Source organism: Homarus americanus, unplaced genomic scaffold (assembly GCF_018991925.1).
Source record: "Homarus americanus isolate GMGI-L3 unplaced genomic scaffold, GMGI_Hamer_2.0 scaffold45562, whole genome shotgun sequence".
In the NCBI taxonomy this organism is placed as follows: Eukaryota; Metazoa; Arthropoda; class Malacostraca; order Decapoda; family Nephropidae; genus Homarus; species Homarus americanus.
Genome location: NW_024744839.1, coordinates 12,295,562 through 12,320,621, shown reverse-complemented (window position 1 = coordinate 12,320,621; position 25,060 = coordinate 12,295,562). Strand labels below are relative to the sequence as shown.

The 25,060-nt window shown below is 43.9% G+C and overlaps 1 protein-coding gene across 1 annotated transcript in view; it reads left to right on the top strand.

The window, feature by feature from the left end:
- The first annotated feature begins 5,283 nt into the window (after positions 1–5,283).
- The window catches only part of LOC121878186 (putative serine protease K12H4.7), a 46,685-nt gene continuing 26,908 nt past the window's right edge, over positions 5,284–25,060 (top strand). The window contains exon 1 of the mRNA XM_042384230.1: positions 5,284–5,577. Coding sequence (XP_042240164.1) covers positions 5,389–5,577 — 189 coding nt within the window. The 5' untranslated portion in view covers positions 5,284–5,388. The remainder of the gene's footprint in view (positions 5,578–25,060) is intronic.

Genomic DNA, 25,060 nt, shown 5'->3' with positions numbered 1-25,060 from the left:
TGTCAGAGAGGTGTGTACCTAAGTGCAGGAACTGGCGGGCAAGTAAAAGAGTACTGACTGTAATATTTGTGAAGTGAGGGGAGACGGCTGGCAGCGGTGTATCCCTCCGGGCGCCCGGGCGGCTGGTGGTGACTCAGTGTAGGGGAGTCAGTGGCTTGCGGGCCTGTGCGGACGGGGGGTGTATTCCGGAGGTGCTGTCTTGGAGACTGGGCTGAAGGCGTTTCTGCTACCTGTAGGGCCGCAGAGACATAGCAAACAGACATGAAAGGCACTGCACTTCACTTAGGGCACTTCACAAGGTCACAAAGCACTGTAAATCCAGGGGCACTGTGGAGTATATCTTCTGGGCGGGAAACAGAGAGGGCCGGGAGACGGGCTAGGCCGGCTTTTGCAACTTGTGAACTGTCGTGTTGGAGCTACTCAACTGCGCCATGTAGTGGATGCAATCCTAGACAAGGTTCTTGAAACTCCAGAGCACGAGCAGTAGGTATATTCAATAAGTGTACAAGACTTGGCGTGATAGCCGACCGATACAGAGGCGAGCACAAGGGACCCCGGACCGTAGGTAGGCCGAGGCTGATCTGAGGGCAGTTGTCTAGCTGGGCAAGGAGAGTTGCTAGACATCACTAGGACAATAAATGAGGTCCTCTAGTTACTCGACTAGCGCGGTACAGACATAGTATATCGGGACATAGTAAGTGAACATAGGCATTAGACATAAGCATAGATATCGGACATGGTATAATAATATGTAGTAATACAGACATGTGAATAAATGGTACAATGAATGGTAACAGAGTCTTGGCGTCAGGCGTGTTCACATATCTATACACCTGGGAGTGTCAGGGGAGAACCAGGGAGTGTAAGAGGTGTACCTCGGAGTGTCAGAGGTGTACCAGGGAGTGTCAGAGGAGTACCTAGGAGTGTCAGAGGTGTACCTGGGAGTGTCAGAGGTGTACCTTGGAGTGTCGGAGGTGTACCTGCGAGTGTAAGAGGTGCACCTTGGGGTGTCAGAGGTGTACCAGGGAGTGTTAGAGGTGAACCAGGGAGTGTCAGAGGAGAACAAGGGAGTGTCTGATGTGTACCTGGGAGTATCGGAGGTTTACCTGGGAGTATCGAAGGTGTACCTGGGAGTGTCAGAGGTGTAACTGGTAGTGTCATTGGTGTACCTCCAAGTGTCAGAGGTGTATCTGGAAGTGTCAGAGGTGTACCTGGGAGTATCAGAGATGTACCTGAGAGTGTCAGAGGTGTACCTGGGAGTGTCAAAGGTGTACCTGGGAGAGTCAGAGGTGTTCCTGAAATATTGATTTAATTTGATTCCAGAGTATGTTTAATATTGTGAGTTTCCTTCTGTCGAATATAAACAAACAAAGCGCTGCCACACTGCACAATACTTGACGAGCCCCTGTAAACGCACTAATGAAGGGGACTGTACCTTGTTGACTAGGGTGTCAAGATCAAACTCTCATATAGGCCTGAAAGAACATGACAAAGTTGATGTCCTCGCCAAACTCGCGTCTAACAAAGACACTGTTGAATACAATTTGGGTCTGCCATAAAGAACCTTTAAATTTGTAATCAGGAAAGAACTTGTCGATTAATTTTACGCAAACAAACAAGTACGAACAGGAAAATTTAGTCAATTCATTGTTTATCGTGATGACACGTATCAAGTGAAACAAGTATTTGGAGAAAGTAACAAGATCATTAAATTACAAGATGTTGTAATAACTAGACTAAGGTTAGGATATAAATACCTCTGGCAGTATATCCCCCAAGCAAATGTGAAGAAAACTAAATGTAAAGTTTGTGGTCAGAAATATGGCCAGGCAGAGATGACTGCCGGTAGTCTCTAGTCACAACTCTGCATCTGGGTAGCACAGATAAGATGGTCGTTTATGCACTGGATCCAGGCAGCAGTGCAATCCGGTCCTGTCTGCGCGACTGAGCAACCCTTTCGAGGAGCCGCTCTGCTCATCCCACAAGGGGAATGGGTTAGAAAAGGTGTCCTAAACATAATCTGCCTAAAAAACAACGTGACTGGACAACCGCACCTAGTAAGGTCATCCTTATGCAGTCGAAAATACCGACCTTGAGGCAAAATAGCTGGCTAGGTATATCATCGACATACCGGCCATTTGTGAGTCTCGACTCCCAGACGAGGGTCAACTATAGCTTCTTATGGAAGGGTAAGCCTGCTACGCAGAGAAACCGCATTTATAGAGTTGGCTTTGCCATCCGTCAACCTATCCTACAAAGGCTAACTGAAATACTTATTGGGATCAACGAGCGCCTCATGACGCTACGAGTCCCACTGAAACACTCAAGTCATGCCTTTTTCATCAGCGCATACTTCCCAACACTGGATGCAGATGTTGACATCAAGAGGGCCTTTTACGCCGACCTCGACAGAGTGCTAACCTCTATCCCAGAGAAGATAAGAGTGTGCTCCTTGGTGACTTCAATGCCAGAGTTGGCAGAGATGCTGACATTTGGCAGGGAACCATAGGGAGCAATGGACTAGGCAAGTGTAATCCCAACGGTTTAACTTTTCCTCAGCAAATGAGCTGCACACAGTGCACACAGCCTCACTATCACCAATACCTTATTGAGGCAGGCCGACAAGTTCAAGGGTTCGTGGCAACACCCACGATCCAAACACTTGCATCTCATTGACTATATCATTGTCAGAGAAAGAGTTCGCCGAGATGTACACATCACCTGAGGCATGCTTTGCTGAGGCCATTGCGAAACTGATCATTGGCTCGTCCGACCCAAGCTATCACTTCACGTCGCCCCAAAACGGCGAAGGCAGCAAGCCTCCAGAAGAGGTTTTAACACTAGGCGTCTGGAGGATCCAGCGGTAGCACCTGGTTTCAGCGAGCATGCTTTCAGAGAGCAGCTCGAGGATGGGCTGATAAGCAACCAGACAACAAAGGACCCAAATCCCAGTGCCGATTGGGATATTCTCGACACTGTCATGACAAAAACCTGCAAAGATCGATAGAGTAAACCAGGAATGGTTTGATGAAAATGACACGGCAATCAATGTACTCGTCGATGATAAACGTGCTGCTTTAACTTACTGGTAGAACAACCCTCAGTCTCGGAACAAAGCTGATACCTTCCACGAGAAAAAGTGGCGACCCAGCACGACCTTCGTAATCTAAAGAACGACTGCTTTAAAAATAAAGCATGTGAAACACAAAAATTTGCAGATCAGCACAAAATGTGCAAATTTTTCAATTCCACTAAAACATTTTATGGCTCAATCACTTGTGGCGCAACCCCCTTCGCTCATCCAAAGGTAACTCCGTAATTAAAGATGATGAAGGCATCCTTCAGCGCTGGAAAAGCACTACAATTCACTGCTCAACCGAAACACACATGTGAATGTCCTGACTATCCAGCAGGTCCCTCAGCATTCAGAGCTGACCCACATTAGATATCCTCCATCTTTGAATGAGGTAGCTACTTCCATCAAGCAGATGAAAAATAACAAAGCCTCAGGTGTATAAAGCAAGAGGACCTCTGCTTACCAGCTGTTGCCACTCTCTGCTGAAGAATATATGGGAAAAGGAGGAATCCCTCAAGCTCTTAAAGACGCGGGATCTCCCTGCTGTACATAGCTGGCAAGAGTATCACCCGAGTCCTCCTAAACAGACTTCTTCCTGAGGCGGGAAACTTCCTCTTAGGATCTCAATACGGCATTAGACCATCATGTGGCACCACTGCCCTCCAGATACAGAAAAAGTGCAGAGAGCAACGTTGTGACCGGTACATGTGGACAGGTGGGATCCGAGATACCGAAAGTGGGTAACATTAGAGTTAGTTAGTCTATCACTGGTGGCCGAGATATTATACAGACGTCACCGCTATTTTACACTGCGAGGTGTTTGTCTCGGCAGCTCTGTACATAATATTGTTAGTAGAGAGAAAAACACTGTACAAGACTATATTTCATCCCTTCTACATTTGGTTGAAGAGAAAATTGATGCAGAGTGTGTATGAAGCTGGACTATGGTACTGTGAAAGTATGAGTGTGTGCTTGTGTATGTGTGTGTGTTTTTTCTGTGTATGTGTATGTTTTTGTTTGCTTATATGTGTGTGTATGTAGTTTACAAGGATTGTGTGATGTTTACAATGTGTGTGTAGAGTAGATGGGTGAATGTGGAGGTTTCTCTCCCACAGGTAATGAAACCTAGGTGGTGTCAGGTGTGTTCTAAGTTTGTAGTCTTGAGTAGATCTTGGGTCTACCTGTGATATGGATTTTTGTCAATGACGAAAGAGTAACTAACGGTAACACATGAATATTAAACATTTTAGCTTATTTCACCTGATTTAAAAAGTCCTAAAGTTAACCTAAACTAACTTAATATAATTTAACCTAATATAACCTAATCTACCCTGATCTAACCTGATCTAATTTAACTTAATCTAACGTAACCTACCCTAACCACCTGACGCAGGTAGCGTTAGGGTGTCAGGTCAAATGAGCCGGATCTAACATTCATGTGACCCTATCTAAGTCGTGACACTGGAAGTGAAGAAGTGAACGACCCATATTGTATGTCTTTAAGAACGAAGGACCAACAAACTTCATCCTGAAGACAACAACACAACTCTCAGCTTCATAAATTTTACGATATACTTTTTTTTTATTATCTTGGGCGACTTGTTCATTATAACTCGTCACGATGCCGAAAGTTTGATGTTTAAGAGAGCTTCGAAAGGTTCATCCATGTTAATATTGTTGTTGGTGTTCATTTTATATCTGTAGTATTCTGACTAAATAAAATGTTTTAGTTACAATTTCCTAAAATATTCATTAAAGCTGGAAGAATCAGCTGGTTCACTCCTATATCAGCAACTTAGCTCAGTTTAAGTCATCTTGTAAAATTAATGCTGCGTCGACATCTCGGTTCGTTTTCCTTGTTTCAATTTTGATTTTACATTAACTCAAATATTGGGTAAGGCATAAAGTAACTGTAATGATTGCTTAATATAAACAGAAGAGAACATGTAATGTTTTACATGACATTCAGACGATTATTTTCTCAGTGTACAAAAAATATGTTCTCTACGCTGAGCCTCTGTTCCAACATTTCGATTTTCAACAACTATTATAGGAGAAAAGAATATATGTGAAGTTTCAGTGAAATGAAAGAGAGTTTGGGTAATTTGTTTAAGTTGAATAATGATAACAGGCAACTGATAACTTATGGGAAAGCAAACAGCTGATGGCACTGGTGAAGACGGTCAGCTGACAGCATAAAAGAGACGAGCAGTAGATGACACTCATGTACCAGCTGCGGGAAGTATAAGTCAGGTATTAGCCAGCCCCCCGTGTTTTAGTGTACGAGTATATAGACAAGAAAGGTGACCACCATGCACCTCATCTTACCTCTATTGTTGTGCCTGGTGGGGGTGAGCACCGTGCTAAGTAGAAGACGTAGAAGCAATGGCTACATGTACGCTCCCCAGCAGCTATCTGACGCCACACACCTTCTCCCGGCCCAATGGTTCACTCAGATCCTCGACCATTCCGAGCCTGCCGACACACGAACATGGCAACAGGTAATTCATAATTTTATTTCTGAAGTATGGTACTATGGCACCATAAGTAAATGAAACTGGTGGCTATAAGAACAGAGTTTTCGGATACCCTGCACGATCCTGGAAAGAATCACCAGTATATGGTGGGGCGTTGACGGGGTCAGAATGTGTGGCCAGCTTGAAGTAGTGACCAACTTGAAGGTGTGGCTAGCCTGAAGGTGTAGACGTTAGACAACACCAAGACAAGGTAATTAGCTATCTCTCTGTGGCTGACAGGTAACAGACAGATAAAGTAATTCTCTGTCTCTGAGGTAAGACACTACCTGTGGGATAGGATACTCAGGGTTGGCGGAGATAAACAGTGTCCAGGTGAGAGTCTCATCAGGTGAGCCAAGCGTCTCATATCTCTTCCACACCTGCTTCACCTCATACACCCCTTCACACTGGCTGTCTTATACTTTAGCTGTCTACCCCAGACTGGCTTTCTCCTTACCACTGGCTTTCTCCGTCACACAAGCTGTCTCCTTCACACTGCCTGTCTCCTTTGTATTTGATGTCTCCCTCACACTGGCTGTCTCCTTTACATTCACTGTCTCCCTCACAGTGGCTTTCTCGCTAATACTGGCTGTCTCCCTTTCATTGGCTGTCTTCTTAACACGGGCCTTCTCTCTCACCCTGGCTGTCTCCTTCACACTGGCTATTTCATTCACTCAGGTTCTCTCCCTCACTCTGACTGTCTCCCTTACACTTGCTGTCTCCCCCACACTGGCTTTCTCCCTCACACTGGTTGTCTCCTTCACACTGGCTGTCTCCTTCACACTGGCTGTCTCACCTAACACTGGCCCTCTGCCTAACGTGGTTGTCTCCTTCACACTGGCTGTCTCCATAACACAGGTGGTTTCCCTTACACTGGTTTTCTCTCTCACACTGGTTATCTCCTTCACACTGGCTGTTTCTTTCACACTGGCTATTTCCTCACAATAGTTGTTTCCCTCACACTGGCTGTCTCCCTCACATTGACTGCATCCTTCACACTGGCTTGTATTAGCCCCTGTCTAACAGACAGTAGTACTTAAATAAATATGGGTGATATACATTAGGTTTATATACGTAGATACATCATCCACGGTAATTTTCCATTAGCAGTGAGCTATCATGCACAGATCATGTGTTAGAGGTTTCCACTGGCAGGCGCTTCTTTAAGATGCTAGAGTCAGCTATTTGAAAGCTGGCTCTTTGCCAGCAGTCACTCAGTTCTCAACACGGATGGACATAGACACAAAATCTATTCTTGATAAGCTCCGTCCATCACTAACCCTCACAGCTCATAGTGTTAATTATGGTGATATCCAAGTTGACTGTGCATATTATATTTTTATAAATAAATGGAGAAAAGACCATTTGGGTTTTGCAAACTTAACCCAAAAGCGTTTGTGAATCTACAGTGAAGTTACCTCCCAGCAGTGATTCCAGATAACCATCAAACTGATATATTAAAGGTGGCAGCTCAAAGGACGAATTCATAACAAAAATCAGTGTTTTTATACCAAAACTTAAAAATTTGCTTTAACATTCTCCACGGTTGCACCTGGATATATCCTGTAGTGAGAGACGTTACATAATGAGTGATACACTTATTTGATGTCCCAGACGGCGTTTGAATTCTTATGTAAATATCATAAAAAAGTGAGTTACAAATAATTCACTTCTTTGTGGCAGCACTGTGGTCCAAGGTGGCAAATGACACCACACTCTTCTCACAGTCTCCAAGACGTGACTCAGTGAATTCTTCCACCTAGTGTGAGGAAACCCCCCAGTCCTGGGCACCCCCCAGTCTCCAGCTCATGTTGAGACTTGGTCAGCTTTCATGGACAACACCTGCGGTTCATGTACCCTGTGACCCGTGGTGAGACCCATCATATGACACCCAGTATAAGGGCGGGGATTTTCTTCTTCTCCCTTATATTCTTATTTCCTTCATTTGTTCTGTCTAATTATTTCATTTCAAGGTTACTTCATAACTTCAGTCCTTTGGTAACATGGCGAGGGTTAGGGCACATGGGTACTGTAATTCTGGTATCAAGTCATTGGACAAAATAAAGGTGAATACTGAGGGAAAATGATACCACTATTTATATGAAATTAAATTAGGTAAAAGATGTCATTAACATACAACTTCAAGGTTCAACTCCTTGGCCTTACTCATCTGCAATTCCACTTAGATACTCTTGCTTCTACAACATTACTGGTGGTACATTTCATTACATACAGCTACATGACAAACTTACATATGGTACCTTCACTAGAACTGTTGGTAGTACATATGGAAGATGCACTCACAACCCATAACACGTTATTACTGATACGAACAATTTTTATGGGTTCACTACCCAACATGGGATAATTATATTTCGGTTAATTATCTCCAACCATATATAACAAATACTGTAGACCATATCCCTCCTCCTTGTCACAGGCCTGGCATTTGACATTATTAGGGACCTGTCACACTTTGCCATAAACAGATAAAATGTACCGGGAACTTTTCCCCCACACACTCATCATTCTCTCACTTTATGTAACTTGACAGAACCTATGACCCTTCAGGCTTTTACGCCCTTAATGTACGAGTCATAAAGGCAAGTATGAACTTTTCATACTTCCCTGTTGGGCGCTGTAAACGCTTCTGCGCTTCACCTTGCACAGGATGTAAGGGGGTGCCCATTAAACTAGCCCCCTCTGGGGCAAATCTGAATCTGTAGACCATATAACTGTACGGAGTGTCCCAGGGTAGAACACTGGCGTCTCAACAAATGAAGATCGCTGTTATGGTCAGTTGTAGTCTGACACATGGCGAGAGTATTAGGTCTAGTTCCCAAGATGCGCACTGGAGCAGTTTAATCCTGCCGAATCAGCGACATCGGCCAATACAGCTAACTGTTAGGTAGCCACCGACCCCGGGCAGCTGGTGGGGTGTTCAAATAACCCACACACTGGACATGAGATAATTTGGATACGTCAAGGAAGGCTGAAGATGACTCAATCACAAACAATCTTTCTTCTAGCAACATCCAACGACATTTACGTTATAGTAATTCTTACACCGGGTAAATGACAATTTCACTGTTACAACATGAACACTGATATTCACAAAATTGACTAAGTTAAACTGAATGACTATGTCGGCGGGGAACACTCGCTCACATATCTGAGATAATTTGGAGACGTCAAGGAAGGGCTGTTTCTCCTTTGCGCCCAGGTTTATATATGGCATGCGTTGCCAAAGATGTCTACTCACACAAAGACAGAAATAACATTCAAATCAACTGCTACTCGTTCATAGATGACCCTCAGTTGACACGGGTCTGGCGAATTTCTTAAGTTGATTTACATAAACTAATTAGAGATTGAGCTTGCCAGAAAAAAGTGGAATATAAACGTTGACAACTGTTAGTACCCCAAATGGGCGGGACTTATGGACAAGGAGCCTTTGTGTATATACGTTGAGGTCTTGGAGAATATGGCTGGCACCTAAAGAGAGGGAAAACGCGTTTCTTCCAAGGGACAACTCACCAGTTATCCACATGTTTTGCGGGCGTGGAGTATAATATAAATCATCAGGTTTCAAACAGACCAGCAGTCATTGTGACCATGACACCAGTGTTACCCACCTCCAGTGTATCCAGTGCCCTTGGTTTTCGTCAGGCAGCAGATCAACATCTCCAAGGTCATTATATCCACCAACTTTAGTAACTCACAAGTCATTGGATGCCATCAAGGATCTTCACTTCATTCAACAAAGAGTGTCAGTGACCTGTATATCAGCTGTGTACTCCATTCCGCTGAACTCTACGGTTTTCAAGACCAGCTTTCAATCAATTCCCAGAATTCCTTGATTCTACAATCAAGTCTACATAAAATAGATATGACACAGACATACAGTAGACTTATATAAAAAAAAAACAGTAACATATTCTACAGCATAACATCACACGTCAGATGTCGTGATAGGCTAGTTTTTAACTTATAAGTGCCTTATTATACATATATATATATATGAGGCGTTGTCTTCTCCTTCACGATAAACAGGCAAACAAGGTTTTAAAAACATTATCTTGTATAGGGCCAGAGGATTCTGATCTACTTTGACCATTAATCCTAGCTAGTTCTATGTCTTTTTCTGCCTGCAACTTAGCTAATTTGAACTCTCTCTCTCTCTGTTACGTTCCTTTCTCTCTCTCTCTCTCTCTCTCTCTCTCTCTCTCTCTCTCTCTCTCTCTCTCTCTCGCTCTTGCGTTCCTCGCTCTTTCTTGCGCGCTCCTCTCTCTCTCCGCAGTCTGTTGGGTGATCACATACTGACCAACCTTTGCACCTGTCAGACCTAGGGCCACCGCTTGATCTATTAACTCCCCAAGCGGAATTTTATTAAAAGAAAGACTTCTGTCCTGACTAATTTTTCCTCTATTAAATCCTTCTGGTCCTTAGCTAAAAATATCTGTAACAACTTCTGAACGCCTTCTTTTCCTCCCCTCTTCCGTCCCAATAACTCTATAGCCAACTCTCCCCCTGAGAAAGCCAACCTCTTTGGCACCTTATTCTCCTCTAATTCCACCTTAAACGATTCCCACTCTACCCCTCCTACCTCTGCACCTCCTACTGAACTTATGCACTTTCCTATAATCTCCACTCGCAGGGTTGCCGGTGTGTTATCCAGGTTGGATGTGAGTAAGGCGCATGGACCGGACGGAATACCCCCTCGTGTTCTGAGGGAGTGTGCTGAAGCCCTGGCCCCTGTGCTTGCTCGCCTCTTTCGCCTTTGCCTCAAAACCAAAACTTTTCCTTCTTCTTGGAAGCATGCCTTGGTTCAGCCCATCCCGAAGAAGGGTAACCATTCTAATCCCTCTAACTATCGCCACATTGCCCTAACTTCATCCCTCTCTAAGATTTTCGAAACTATCTTGAACTTCCATTTTCTCTGTCACCTTGAACGCCTTTCTCTTTTGTCGGATCACCAGTATGGCTTTCGCCAGGCAAGATCTACTGGTGATCTGCTCTCCTAATGCACCCATCTTTGGTCATCCTCTCTTAGGGATTATGGGGAAACTTTTGTCGTGGCCCTCGACATCTCCAAAGCATTTGACAGGATATGGCACAAGTCTTTGCTATCTAAACTTCCCTCTTTTGGTTTCTCTCCCCCACTTTGTTCTCTCATCTCTAGCTTCCTTGAGAATCGATCCATGGCAGTTGTTGTCGAGGGATCGATTTCTCGCTCTTTCTCTACCAATAGTGGCGTCCCACAGGGTTCTGTTCTTTCACCAACTCTCTTTCTTCTTTTTATCAATGATTTACTTCACACTACAACTAATTCTATCCATTCTTACGCCGATAATTCTACTCTTCACTCTTCCTCACATTTTCCCCTTCCTCCTAACTCTCAAACTAGATCTGTTTCTAGAACTGATATCATTACTTCTATCAACGCGGATCTGTGCAGCATCTCTGAATGGGGAGATACAAACTTGGTTAAGTTCAATAGTAACAAAACTCAATATTTACCAATTACACTTTGTAAAGTAGACGATCTCCCACCAATTACATTTCAGGACGCTATCATCCCCCCAAATTCTGAAATAAATATGTTAGGCCTCACCATTTCCTCCAATATGTCCTGGAAATCACACATCCTTAGTATAACTAAAGCTGCCTCCCGAAAGTTGGGAATGCTGTACAGATGCCGCAGCTACTTCACTCCTGAGCAGTTGCTCCAAGTATATAAGGGATTCATTCGTCCTGACTTGGAGTACTGCTCTCATATCTGGGGTGGCTCTTCTTCTGTCCAACTATTAGATAGGGTGGAATCAAAGGCATTTCGTCATATTAACTCTACTCCTTTAGTTGACAATCTCTCTTCCCTTTCTCTTCGCCGCAATGTTGCTTCACTCTCTCTCTTTTACAGGTACTTTAACGGGCAATGTTCAGGGGATTTGGCATCCTGTGTACCGCCGGTAAGGCCGTGGGTTTGTAACACACGTCTTGCCCGCGGTGCCCACCATTTCTCTGTGGATATCTGTCACACGAGAATAACCCGTTATAGTACCTCCTTCTTTCCTCACACAGCCAAACTGTGGAATGCTTTGCCTTCTTCTGTGTTTCCATGCTCTTACAACCTGTCTCACTTTAAAAAGCTGGTTTTCCGGCATCTTCGTGGTGTAGATTAATACAGTATAACCTTTTTTTCTCTATTTTCAATTTCTTTCCGTTCTTTTTTTTCGCCCCCCAGGCTCCGTTGTGGGTCGTTTGACCTGTGCCCGGGTTGGCTAATTCCCGTAAAAAAAAAAAAAAATAACTAGACATAATGATACAAAAGGCCATGAGCCAAAGTGACAAATTAAACAAGTTACCCCGAAACTAGCCAAAAGTAACTACTTAGTGGCTCAATCAAACCATTAAAGGATTCGTTCCGGCTGGGGGAAACCTTGTTATATTACCTCAGGGAAAAAGAACCCCACTAGGTGAATCAACAACAACATGCTATGGCAGCATCCACAGTGCACCCCAACCAACACCAATTGACTTCCGTAGTACGATGGAGAGCAACAAAATTAGCACAACAGAAGGAAGGGATAAGCACCAAACAACACTTACTTCTGGGCCTCAGAAAGCAAGCAGCACGCACACGGCGACTTACAACAAACACTGGTAACGAATATTAACCCTCAGAAACCAAGGTTAGAGACTATCCTGGCAAGGTCGCCACTTGTTAAGGCTTGGACTGTGGGATATAAATCCTTGCCAGCCTAATCAGGATCTTATAAAAAAGGAAAGTCAAGAACCATGGGTTTCCAAGGGGTAACAAGCAACCGTTAGAGATTGACATCTCTACTACAAAAATAATTACAATAATTTAACTCTGACACCACTCATACAAATATTAAATAAAGAGCACTGGAGTCAAACAATTACTTAAAACAAAACAATCAATACAACAAAGTTCAGGTATTTCCTACGGCTGAAGGTGAATCTTTCTTCTAACCATCACGATGGAATGTTCTGGTAAAGAGGTGATCCCCTCTCAGGGGAAAGGTCCAGGGCAGCTTCGTCACTTGGCGCCGGCGTTGGTGGTCGATGTCTTGCCACACAGGAGAGACGCCAGAGCACGAACGGTGGATAGGGCGCGGAGGAAGTGGCGATCACGTGGCAGCCGCGGCAGTAGCTGGAGTAGGTGACCAGAGTTGACAGCCGAATAGTGAAGGACTTGGGAATCAGCCCACGATCCACAGGAACCTAACAAGAGTACACAACCAGAGTTGGAATCGAACAGCTGGGTGAAGTAGCAGCTGTGGTACTGGCTGGATAGTGTCTGGTGTGCAACAAGGCAGCAGCCACCTTCTCATCTCCGTCTACCCCCCTAGTGGGGCCGCGAACAAGCAAACAAGTGGCGGTCAACCATCCCGCTCGTTACAGCCTTTACACACAGTGCTAGCTACTAAGTTGCGAATTCGTATTCAGGGACAAGTTGTTGGAGCTTCCAATAACTTGATGACATAAACCATTGACTCTTCAGGCTTCTATGCCCTTGACTCTTCAGGCTTCTACGCCCTTAACTCATGAGACATAAAGGCAAGCATGAACTTTGCATGCTTCCCTGATGGGCACTGTAAACGCTTCTGCACTTCACCTTACACAAGGATGTAGGGGAGTGCCCAATAAAAAAAAAAAAAAAAAAGTGCTAGCTACTGGTGCTGGCATTGACACTGAACCACAAGTAGATTTACAAGGAACACAGATGCATTCAAAGCGACACACTTTAATTGGGAGTAGTGAACAATTTATTGATCAATCATTTGACAATTTACACCGTAGATCCCTTAGGTCTGCTGGTTCATATGACACAACACCTTATTGCGGGCAAGTTTCCTCTTATCCTACAGAGAAACACAGTGTGTCAAAGTTTCTTCCCTTACATCCTCATCCACTAAGTTATCTAACAACTCACCAACCATGGTTATAGCTAGTTCAGGCATGTCATCTAACAATTCTAACAATGTTCAGGTACCAAGCAGTGGGCTCATTCGCGAATTCACAGCGGAAGATGATTATTGTGTAACTACGTTTTTACGGCCATGTGAGGATGTAATGTAGAATATTTCTATCACAGGAAATGAGAATCGCAAGGTTTTTGTCAGCGGTCAAGTAAAGGAAGGTAGTTTCACTAGTGAACATTTGGATGTTAGTGGTCTGGCGGATCCTTCATATACTGAGTTTAAAAAGACTTTAATTGGTCTTTTTTGAGATAAGAGCAATAGAAGGTCACCTGAATTTGATTTTTAGATGGATTGGTCGTCTTCCTAGTATGGTTCGAGTAGTGTCTTCATAGCAGGTGATGTCTGTCAAGACATGGATAGTGATGACAAGATGACATTAGTTAATTTGCTAAATTAATTGAATTTGCTACTTTTCTATTGACGATTCGAGACCCTGCGTATACTCAAGCAAAAACAGATGCCTATACTTATAAGGATACGATTGTTGCTTCCTCACGGAAAATCGCAATTAAGACACCTCGTATTCCCCAAGCCAGGACGGTAACACCTGTAGCCCGGCTCAACAAAGAGTTTCCAAGAACTCTGGCACAAAAGTAAAACAACCTTCAGTATGTAAACGCTGCAACAAGAAAGGTCATACAATTGACTTTTGTTACCAACTCCAGCAAAGTGGTGTCAAACTCAAACCCCACACAACCCCTAACACAAAACCACGACCACCCGAGTCATATTCAGCAGATGCTTAGACCAAGTCTGCTATAGAACCAGCAGCTGATATGTGGTGTGTATCATCAGTCTGCCTCCCATAATTCCGAAGACTGTCATTTTCTCCAACAATGTCGGGATATAGGGCATGAGTTACCCCAGGTAATACAACAGCGGACATCGCGTCGTTGCTATCATAAGAAGTCGGGGGAAGATGAGTGCCTTTCTCAGAAAGACGTAGGATAGGTACACCAGTACCAACGCACAGCAGCACTTCCGTTGCAGCCTCGTTATTAGCGGCGCTGAACAAAGTGGAAGTGTTGTCTGTTCCGGCGAGGGTTGGTGTAATCAAACTTGCACTAGATATTGATACGGGTGGGTGTTGAAATGTACTCTCATTAGCGTCCCATTAAGAACTACAAAGACGATCCCCTCACCGAGATTCTAAAATTAAACCTACTGACACCTATCCATCAGGAGTTTCCGGTACCCAGCTGGAATATTACTAGAATGGTGACATTGCCATTTCTAGATGTGGTAAATCTTTTCTTGCAGAGTTTTATACAGTCAAGGATTTTAACTTACCAGCTAATGGATTAATAGGTCTTCCAACTCTTAAACACAACATGATAGATGTCCAGCCGAGCAAACATACTATCACTGTTAGTGGTGTACCTATCGCGCCATGCACAAATCTGTACCATTGCTCTCCGCAAGGGTAAATGTTTTGTCCAGCTCTCCTACTGTATTACAAGGAAGATGGATACCGAGTCCAAGTGAGTCTCAGACCCCACAGACTCATTTACCCAACTTGATTATAGCAGCAATAGTTGGACGGCCGTACCTGCAGTCTTAACAGGTACTCTCCATTTTCAGAATAAGGAAATAACCAGGGCCACTGCTCGCCTACCTGACGTTTACACAGAAAATGTGCAGAGTTAAGGGACTATCAAGTGAATCTACATAAAGTAGGATTCGTCCTGGTGAATTAACAGATGTCCTCGCTCTCAACAGAACAGGCGCTCCCAGAATATTGAAAGAGTGATGTTATTTGTGTGATTTTTCTGGTTTATCATAATAATGTTGCTCAACAGCCTATGCAATTCCCAATTGGTAGTGTTTCACATTTTGTTACATAAACGAGACAGGAGAAGATAGATCAAATAGCATCACATGTTAAGGTAATTGATCACCCTCAAGGCAAGACTAGGCCCCTAGAGTTGCTTGCCGACTACAGAAACTTTGTAGCCTTACCAGGGGAACAGCTAGGGCAGACAGGTTTAATTTCGCATCATATATCTTTGAAATCGGACACAAACCCGATTTACATATCAGCTTATAGATTACCAAATAGCCAGCGAGCTGTCGTATAAGATATAGTTCAAGATAAGTTAGAGCAGGAAGTTATCACACATTCAAAGTCTCCTTTCAATAGCCCTCTGTTTTTAGTCTCTAAGAAGGATGGAGGTCGGCGCCCGGTAATTGATTTTCGGTGCATCAACGAAAATACTATCCTGGATAGGTATTCAATGCCTGTCCTGAGGGATATTTTGCAATCTTTAGGCAAGGATAATGCTGTGTTTAGCAACCTTGATTTGCTTAGCGGATATTGGCAAATTCCTTTGACGAGAAATCTTGTGAGATTATTGCTTTTAGTACTCCTTTGGGCCATTTTGAATTTTTACGGATACCATTCGGTCTCCAAAATGCCCCACTGACTTTTCAAAGGATGAACAACACTTTGTTTGCTGGTTTAATAGGTACCACAGTATGTGCCTATTTAGATGATCTCATCGTAGTCAGTAAGGATGTTGACAGTAAAATTGCCAAACTCCATGAAGTTTTCCAAAAACTTTCTACAGCAGGTCTCAAAGTCAAGCTTTCTAAATGTGAATTTTTAAAATCCAGAATACAATTCCTTGGTTTTGTAGTTCACGTTGACGGCATTCATACAGTTGATGACAAAGTTAAAGATGTTGCCCAGTTCCCACGTTCTACGACCGTTGATAAGGCGCGTAGTTTCCTTGGTTTATCTGGTTTTTATCGTTCATTTATTAAAGGCTTTGTGACGTTAGCTTCACCCTTAACTAAGCTACTTAGGAAGGATGCAACTTTTGTATGGAATGCTGAACAAGAGAATAGTTTTATTGCATTGAAGAAAGCACTTACCACTGCACCTGTTTTAGCATTTCTTGACTACACTCAACCATTTACTCTGTGCACCGACGCCTCATGACAAGGAATCGGCGATGTACTTATGCAACTTGACATACGAGGAAAATTTAGAGTACTTGCTTTCGCCAGTCGTAAGCTTAATGATGCCGAAACACTGAAGAAGTTAAAAAACTTCATTTTTGGTTATCCAATGACTGTCCATACGGATCATGTGGCAGTGACAGAGCTGTTCCACGGCAAAAATCTTTCAGGCAGACTAGCACGCTGGTATCTGACCATTCAAGAATTCGCCCCCGTGATCAAGTATTTACCGGGACGAGCGAAGGTGGTCGCTGACGCTTTATCCAGAAACATAGCACCAGTGATGCCTGTATCTTCGTTCACTCTCTCGCAATTAAGGGGATGAACAACGACTGGATCCATTGTGGTCTGCAGTCATTTTTGCTCTAGTGTCGGGGGAAGAGGCCAATCTTCCAAAGTTACCTCTTCCGTTCAGTCAATTTGAACTACGACAATGCATACTCCATCTCTCCAAACAGACAGCTCAGGGTATTGTTACGCAAATTGTCGTACCTGATACACTTCGGGTAACGGTATTAACGTTGTACGACGATGTTCCTCAAGCAGGTCACCCCGGACGTGACAAATGCCTTGCGGAAATCAGAAAAAAAAAATTGGGGGAATACTATGAAAAGAGACATAGAGCAACACAGTATTTAGTGTTTATCGTGTGCTCAGCATAAGGGTACACTTTGCCACTGGCTCCAATTCTACAATATCCTACACCAGAACGTCCGTTTGACACAGTCGCCAATGACTTGTTACAACTTCCGATGAGTCACCAAGGATCCTAGTACGTACTAGTGTGTGTGGATCATTTTTCTAGATTTGTGATTTTAGTCCCACTGAAGGATAAATCAGCAGGATCTATGGCTCATGCCCTAGTTATGCTTCTCATATGTTGTTTTACTACTCCCAAGGTTCTTCTTTCTGACAACGGATTAGAGTTCATGAATCAACTTTTAGCACAAGTATGTCGACAATACGGCATCCAACATAGTTTAACCACAGCTTATCATCCACAGGCAAATGGCCTCGTTGAAAGAACCAATCGTAAAATCCTAGAGATTCTTCGTCCAATAGTGACTCAAATGCACAATGCATGGGAGGATTGGTTACCTCAAGTCGCAGCCTCTATTAGCTCCACGGGCAAATCACCCTACTATATTGTTTATGGCATAGACAAACGTCTGCCCTATGATGTACTTTCAGGCAAACTTTGCCTTGTTTACAATGTGGATGATTTTGCTACCAAGCAAATCAGCGTCTTCACAGATATTCATGGCCTAGTACAGAGACATTTAGCAGCGTCTCGTGCTGAAATTATTTATAAGCAACATAAACAGGCTTTGCCTATATCACTAGAAATAGGCGATACTGTTATGGTGAGATAACCTGAACGGAACTCCAAACTTTTGCCCAAATTTCCCGGACTATTCCGCATTATCGCCAAAGAAGTGAGCAACAAATTCAAAATTTTGAACCCAAATTCACAAACTTCAGACGTAGTACTTGCGGACAGACTTAAAAGGGCCCACCTAGATTTACCTCCTAGGAGTGCTAACGATGTCCCAGACACAACTGTTCAAACCGCAAACACATCAAGTACACAAAGTGTAGCTAATGATTATCGTTTGAAAGTACGTTCTGCGAAATAATAGTAAGACGAATCCACCTTTTCTAGAATGGCTTGGGTTGTCGTAATACTGCTTCTACTCCTTTGTGGCACCACCGTGTCGACGGACGTATCCACAGAAGTCCTGACACCAGGTGCCTCAGCCGCACTTTTGGAACGTGACCATAAAGCCATAAAGTATGAGCTGCACGGTTTACTAAATATTCCGCGCCAGATGGAGTCTATTGATGCTCCCCTCCAGACAGTTATGGGAACCCTCAAACTCTACGTCAACGTTCTAACATTTCTACCATGGTAACACAAACTTTAAATCTTCAGCTACTTCATATCAAGACACTTCATAAGAATATCGTCGTAGCTCGACGCTCTATTCCATCATCTTATGATGACATTGCTAAGAAGGCGCGTTCTCAAATATGACGAAAACGAGGATTATTTAATTTTGTTGGTTTCATTTATATATTTCTTTAATCAAAAGTTAACATTATTATTTCTGATTATAACCATTTATCTAGGATTGCTTATAATTTGATGAATTCAGTGCCTACACTGGAATAGCTATTTTTTTTCTTCTGAGTATTTGCATGCAGCGGAAAGTTCTGCTCAAGCTTTATCAACTAACAAGGCCAATCTAATTGCAAGTGTAGTTGATGCAGGGTTAGGACGCGTGGATGCACAGCTTGTGCCTGTACATACTCATCTTGAAGCATTACAAATAGCCAAGACGAGTTACCACTTAACTCCTATTTTTGCAGATCAAGAGATGGAATATTATCCTCTACTAGAGTCAACTCTCACACACAATGCTATACTTATCCACCTACCCATGCTAGCTCAACGCAAATTTAATGCATGGCATTTAGCACCTTTCCCATTGTATTCTAATGACACACTGTTTACTCTGGATAAACCAACTGAAATTTTACTAATAGATGATGACTACACATTGTTTGCAGTGGATGATCCCTAGGGTGTTGTCACGGTGTAAATCGTCATACTTAAACTTACACGTATGTCCAGCCTATGCATTCGCATTTATTCCTGCTGCAGAAGGAATATGTGAATTGGCGATCATACAGACTAACGTTCGCACAGCGCTCAAGCAATGTAACTATACATCAATTTATAAGAAAAATGTGTTTCATGCCTATCTACATAATGTGCAATATTTTTCTTTTTTTTCTTTCCTGAAGAAACTAGTGTAATTTTACGGTGCCAGGATGGTGGTAAATTGTAAGAGGATATTATAAGGTTCCGGACTATTACGAAATCATCTATAGTTCGTTGAAAACCTTGCCTTCCCATCATCATTTTGCATTGAATTTAAATCTAACTTCCGATATGATTCCTTTGTTTCCGGCTCCTAATATGACCTTTAGTGAGTTCAATATAGTTTCAGGCAAATTATAGTTTATTTCTTATCTGAAGGAGTCACATTTTGCCAATTTTGAGGATAACCTGCCATTTTATTTTTCACGGGGATTTGCTATACCTAGTTTAACGGTTCCCACCGTTGTATTAATATTGGCAGTGATATTATTGTTTTGTTATTATAAATCAATATCATCCAAATTTACCATTGTACATAATATACTCTCCCGTAAGGCACTTCAGACTAGGTCTCAAGTAGCTGCTCAACGCCAGGTTGCAGCTTCCTCAGTTTAGTGTCTACACACATTTGCATGTAACATGGGTAGGTATATACAGCATATAGGGTTTTTCTGAGAGTTTAGTTAATTCCTCATGGAGCTCTGAAGGTGGTGACTGAACAATACACTGTATTAACCCCTGTCTAAGAGACAGTAGTACTTAAATAAATGTTAGTGATATACATTTGGTTTATGTAGATACATAACCGACGGTAATTTTCCATGAGCAGTGAGCTATCATGCACAGATCATGTGTTAGATATTTCTACTGGCTGTTTGAAAGCCGGCTCTATGCTAGTTGTCACTCAGTTCCCAACACGGATGGACATAGACACAAAATCTCTTCTTGATAAGCTCCGTCCATCACTAACCCTCACAGCTCATAGTGTTGATTACGGTGATATCCTAGTTGACTGTGCATATTCTATTTTTATAAATACATGGATAAAAGACCATTTGGGTTTTCCAAACTTAACCCATAAGCTTTTGTGAATGTACAGTGAAGTTACCCCCCAGCAGTAATTCCAGGTAACCATCAAACTGATACAGGCTGTATCCTTCACTCTGGTTGTTTCCTTCACACTGGCTCTCTCCATCTTACTGGTTGTCTCCTTCACACTGGCTGTTTCCCTCACACTCGTTGTCTCCCTCACACTGATTGTTTCCTCCACACTAGCTCTGTCCATAACACAGGCTGTCTCCATCACATTGGTTTTTGTCTCACATTGGTTGTCTCTTTCACACTGGCTGTTTCCCTCAGACTGCCTGTCTCCCTCACACTGGTTGTTTCCCTCAGACTGCCTGTCTCCCTCACACTGGCTGTTTCCCTCAGACTGCCTGTCTCCCTCACACTGGTTGTCTCCCTCACACAACTTGTCTCCTTCACACTGACTGTTCCCGCACACTGGCTATCTCTCTCAAACGGGTTGTCTCCCCCATGTAACAGTGCCTTTGCTTTATATAAATATTCACCCAATTCAATAGCTCCAAGTTATTCACCAAGTTATTCACCATGTTATTCATGACTCTAAATAACTTGGCTTGCACCTCGCTTAAAGGTTGAGCCAGGGTCAGGTGGTTCAGTAAGCACTGCTCCCTCTCTACCACACGTCGTGGCGTGACCACCCAAGGGAACAGACGTACCCATAGGTGCTCTTGACTTTCCGATCGTCCCACACAGGTCCCCTCAGCCGGCAGGTTTTGCCAGTATGGGGGGTCGACATGAACGTCCCAGAAGAGGCTCTCTCATAGACGCAGACGCAGACATCTCTGATACTGATGCCATTACCAACTCGCCTGGTCATACTGAATCCAACACCCTTCAAGAGTCAGACCCCAGTGATTATGACAGTGACGGTAATTTTTCTATGGGAAACGCTAGCCACAATGGAAATACCAATGCCATGGACCCTATCACCCTGCCCTCTGCCAAACAAACAAGTAAGCTGAATCTCCACTTCCCCAAGGACTCTCTAAAAACTGTAGAGGAACGCTTTAATTGGATGATGAAGTACTGCAGACAGCACGGTTTCAGCATTGAATTCCGACAGGGTAAGAACCGGAACTTTATCAATTGTCAGACTTCTGAGGCCTATGAAACACTTAGTACTCTTGGCTTTGAAGGGGTCGTCCTGCTGCCCCCACCGCAGACGCGGATGAATGTTGCCACATCCTAGTGAAACGTTTCCCCTTATACGCTGACATCGAAGATGCGCGTGACTTTAACTCTAGTATACTGAGTATACGTCGCCATTACCGGGGGAGAGTTCCACAACCTGCTGTCATTGTCAAGTGGAAGGGTAGGGAGTGCCCAACCACTGTGAATGCCCACCCACTCTTACCCCCACTGTATGCAGAAGCCTAGCATCCTGAGCCTGCATTTTGTGTTGTCTGTTCTCATTGGGGTCACAACTTCACTGCCTGCTGTCGTCGTGATCGGCCGAGATGTCGCTTCTGTTCACGTAACCACAACTCCGCCGCCTGTGCCCAGAAAATCAAAGACCACCTTAATAGTGGTGGGGTGGGCTATGTAATTAATCCCAGATGTTGTAACTGTGGCGGCCGGCACAATGCTGACTCACGGCAATGCCCCAATCGCCCGTCTGTCCCAGGGGAAAAGCCTCCCCGAAGGCCAAGTCTACCACAACGCCCCCCCCAGTCTTCCGGGCCACACCCCCCTGTGTACCCTGTGTCTCCAGCAATGCCTTCTTCAACAACACCTGCCTCTGCCTGGCCTCATCTGGCTACAACACAGCAGTCCCGGCCGTCTCCTAACTCAACTACTACTGGGCCTCCTCCTCGTCTCTACTCTGAGGCTGTCAGGCCTTGCGCTCCCACCGGTGCCCCCCCACAACCCCCCGCCAGTGACATGACACAGATCATATCCCTCTTCCAAGAATTTACCAACCGTATTGAAAAACTCTTCGCTACACTCTGTACCACCATCTCCCACCTACTCCTGCCCTCTGTTGCCACCCAGTCACTCCTCTCTTCTGGTTTGACACAAGCTGTTGGTCCCCCTGTGAGCCCCCCCTGCTCACGGCCGACTCCACCGCCGGCGGCCTTCACTACTGGTGTAGCGCCTACCGGGCCTGCCCTGGTGTGTCCTGCTGCCCCCGTGCAAAGTCCTGCCCCATCCTCACAACACTTGGTGCCTCAACCTGTCCTCCACCCACCCGTGTCTGAGCTGTCTCCACCAGGGCTATCTGGACCTGAGGACACCACCCCCGGCTACCTGTACCCCACCGACATGTCGACGAACACACCATCACAATAACACTAAAAGGTGTGTCCCTCAATCTTGTCAATGCCTATGTGCCTCCCCCCACCCCTACTGTACCTGCCCCACCACACCATATCACCTCCACCCCACTGTACTTCGCCACGCCTAGTACATTGGTAACCCTGAGCCTGGCCGCACTGTTTGTAAACTTTGTGGTCAACAGACTCTCACATCCTCCGTCACCACATCCTCATTTGCCCTATGACCTCCCCCTACAGGGGTGGCACCTCTTCCCTCCCTGACCAGATATCCCTCCTCCTAGTGATAGGCCTGGCACTTGACATTATTAGGGACCTGCCACACTTTGCCATAAACAGATAAATTGTACCGGGAATTTTCCCCCCACACACTCATCATTGTCACTTTATGTAACTTGCTGACAAAACCCATGACCCTTCAGGCCTTTTACGCCCTTAATGCATGAGTCATAAAGGCAAGCATGAACTCCGCATGCTTCCCAGTTGGGCACTGTAAACGCTTCTGCGCTTTACCTTGCACAGGATGTAAGGGGGTGCCCAATAAACTAGCCCCCTCCGGGGCAATCTGTAAAAAATCTCTCTACCACATTCTCTCACGGCCCAGAGAGGATCAGTCCACTCCATCTTTCTAACCAGGGAAGTTCACACTTAATTTAAGTATCATCTCAAAGTGTTAATCATAACATTTCCCTGGAGAAAATCACAATTTATTCTCTCAGATTATATCTGTGTATATACCTGCTACTTGATAAAGAGAAAATGCAAAGAAGTGTTTGCACCAAATCCTGTCACTCAAGAATTCCAGAACTTAATTAAAACAACTAGTGTGATACCAAAACAGCTATCACACTTGGTGAGACGAATACTATAAATTAGTGCAGTACTCAAAAAATAATAATTATTGATGAGGCAAGTGACACATGTGGCACTCTAAGTGAATCATCATCAAACAAAGCATTTTCAAGGGAAATAAGTGGATAGTGGCTATAAACACTGCAAAACGTGGATACAAAAAATCCAGTGGTAACAAAAGCAATATAAATAATTGCTGACATAGCAGTCAAAGCCCCCAGCACCAGCTCACAGCTCATGATGACCCGATTGAGTCGACAATAACCGAGCCTACCCGGGTGTTGTCTTAGTGTCCCAGCCAGCTAACGGCCAGCCAACCAGACACAGCAAGAGTCAATCTCTCAATTGTTATTCGTACATCACAAAGGAAAACATCCTCACCCTCTTTCATGATGCACCCTAAGCTGAGCATCCAGAGCGAGACAGAGGTCTAATAGAAATTAGACGAAAATATTATTGGCTAAACTATGAGGACCGGCTTCGAGTATCACATCACTAATTGTTTATCTTGTGCAAAACACAAAGGAAAAAAGATGGATTCCACTTCAATCTTAGACTACTCAACGCCTGAACGTCCATGGGATAGAGTTGCGATCAATTTATTGCAGCTACCAAAATGCCACCAAGGCTCTATTTACTTACTTACTGTATATGCGTTGACTACTTCTCCAGATTTGTGGTATTAGCACCAATGCAAAATAAGTGCTGAATCAGTGGCTCATGCGTTAGTCAATCATCTTATGTGTCCTTTTTCTACACCTAGAGTGATACTCTTAGATAACGGGCCAGAATTTAAGAATCAACTCTTAAAGGCAATATGTCAACAATATGACATCACACAAACTTTCACAACCGATGCACAGTTCCTGGGAGGACTGGCTTCCACAAGTAGCAGCATCCATCCTTGGATCTATCAATAGCTTTACAGGCAAATCGTCATACTACATAATTTACGTTACTGATAAACGCTTGCCCCATGATCTAGTAACAGAAGCCCCACAACCTATGTACAACATGGATGACTATGCCAAGAAGCAAATTTATGTTTTCACAAGCATCCCTGGGAAAGTATGAAAATATTTAGCGGCCTCACGTGCTGAAATGATCTGTAAAGAACATAAAAATGCTAAGCCTGTAACTCTAGAAATAGGAGAAGCAGTAAAGATAGAAAGATAGAAGGGCCGGAACACATATCAAAACTTTTGCCTACATTCACAAGTCCATACCTGATTAAAGAGAAAGAACATGGAAACAAATTTCATATAGTAGTTGAGCCAACGATAAACGTTACAGACATAGTACTGTACATGTAGAAAGATTGAAAAAATCAGCAGAGACTTAATTAATAACAACCTACTTCTACTACGACAGTTGCTCAACACGACACAACAAGAGACAATATGAATCGTGAAAAATTGAGATCAGCAAACAAGAATCATTTAATTATCCTCACCCCTTTCAGGCATGGCATGGATATCGTTACTCCTGCTGGCATGGAGCGCGCTAGCAACAGTCGCATCCCCAGCAGACATAAACAAACCTGCAGCTTTACTTGCCCCACTGGGCAAACTACTTGTAGTGGAAGACGCCGTAACTGTCAGGTACCAGCTCCATGGTGATTA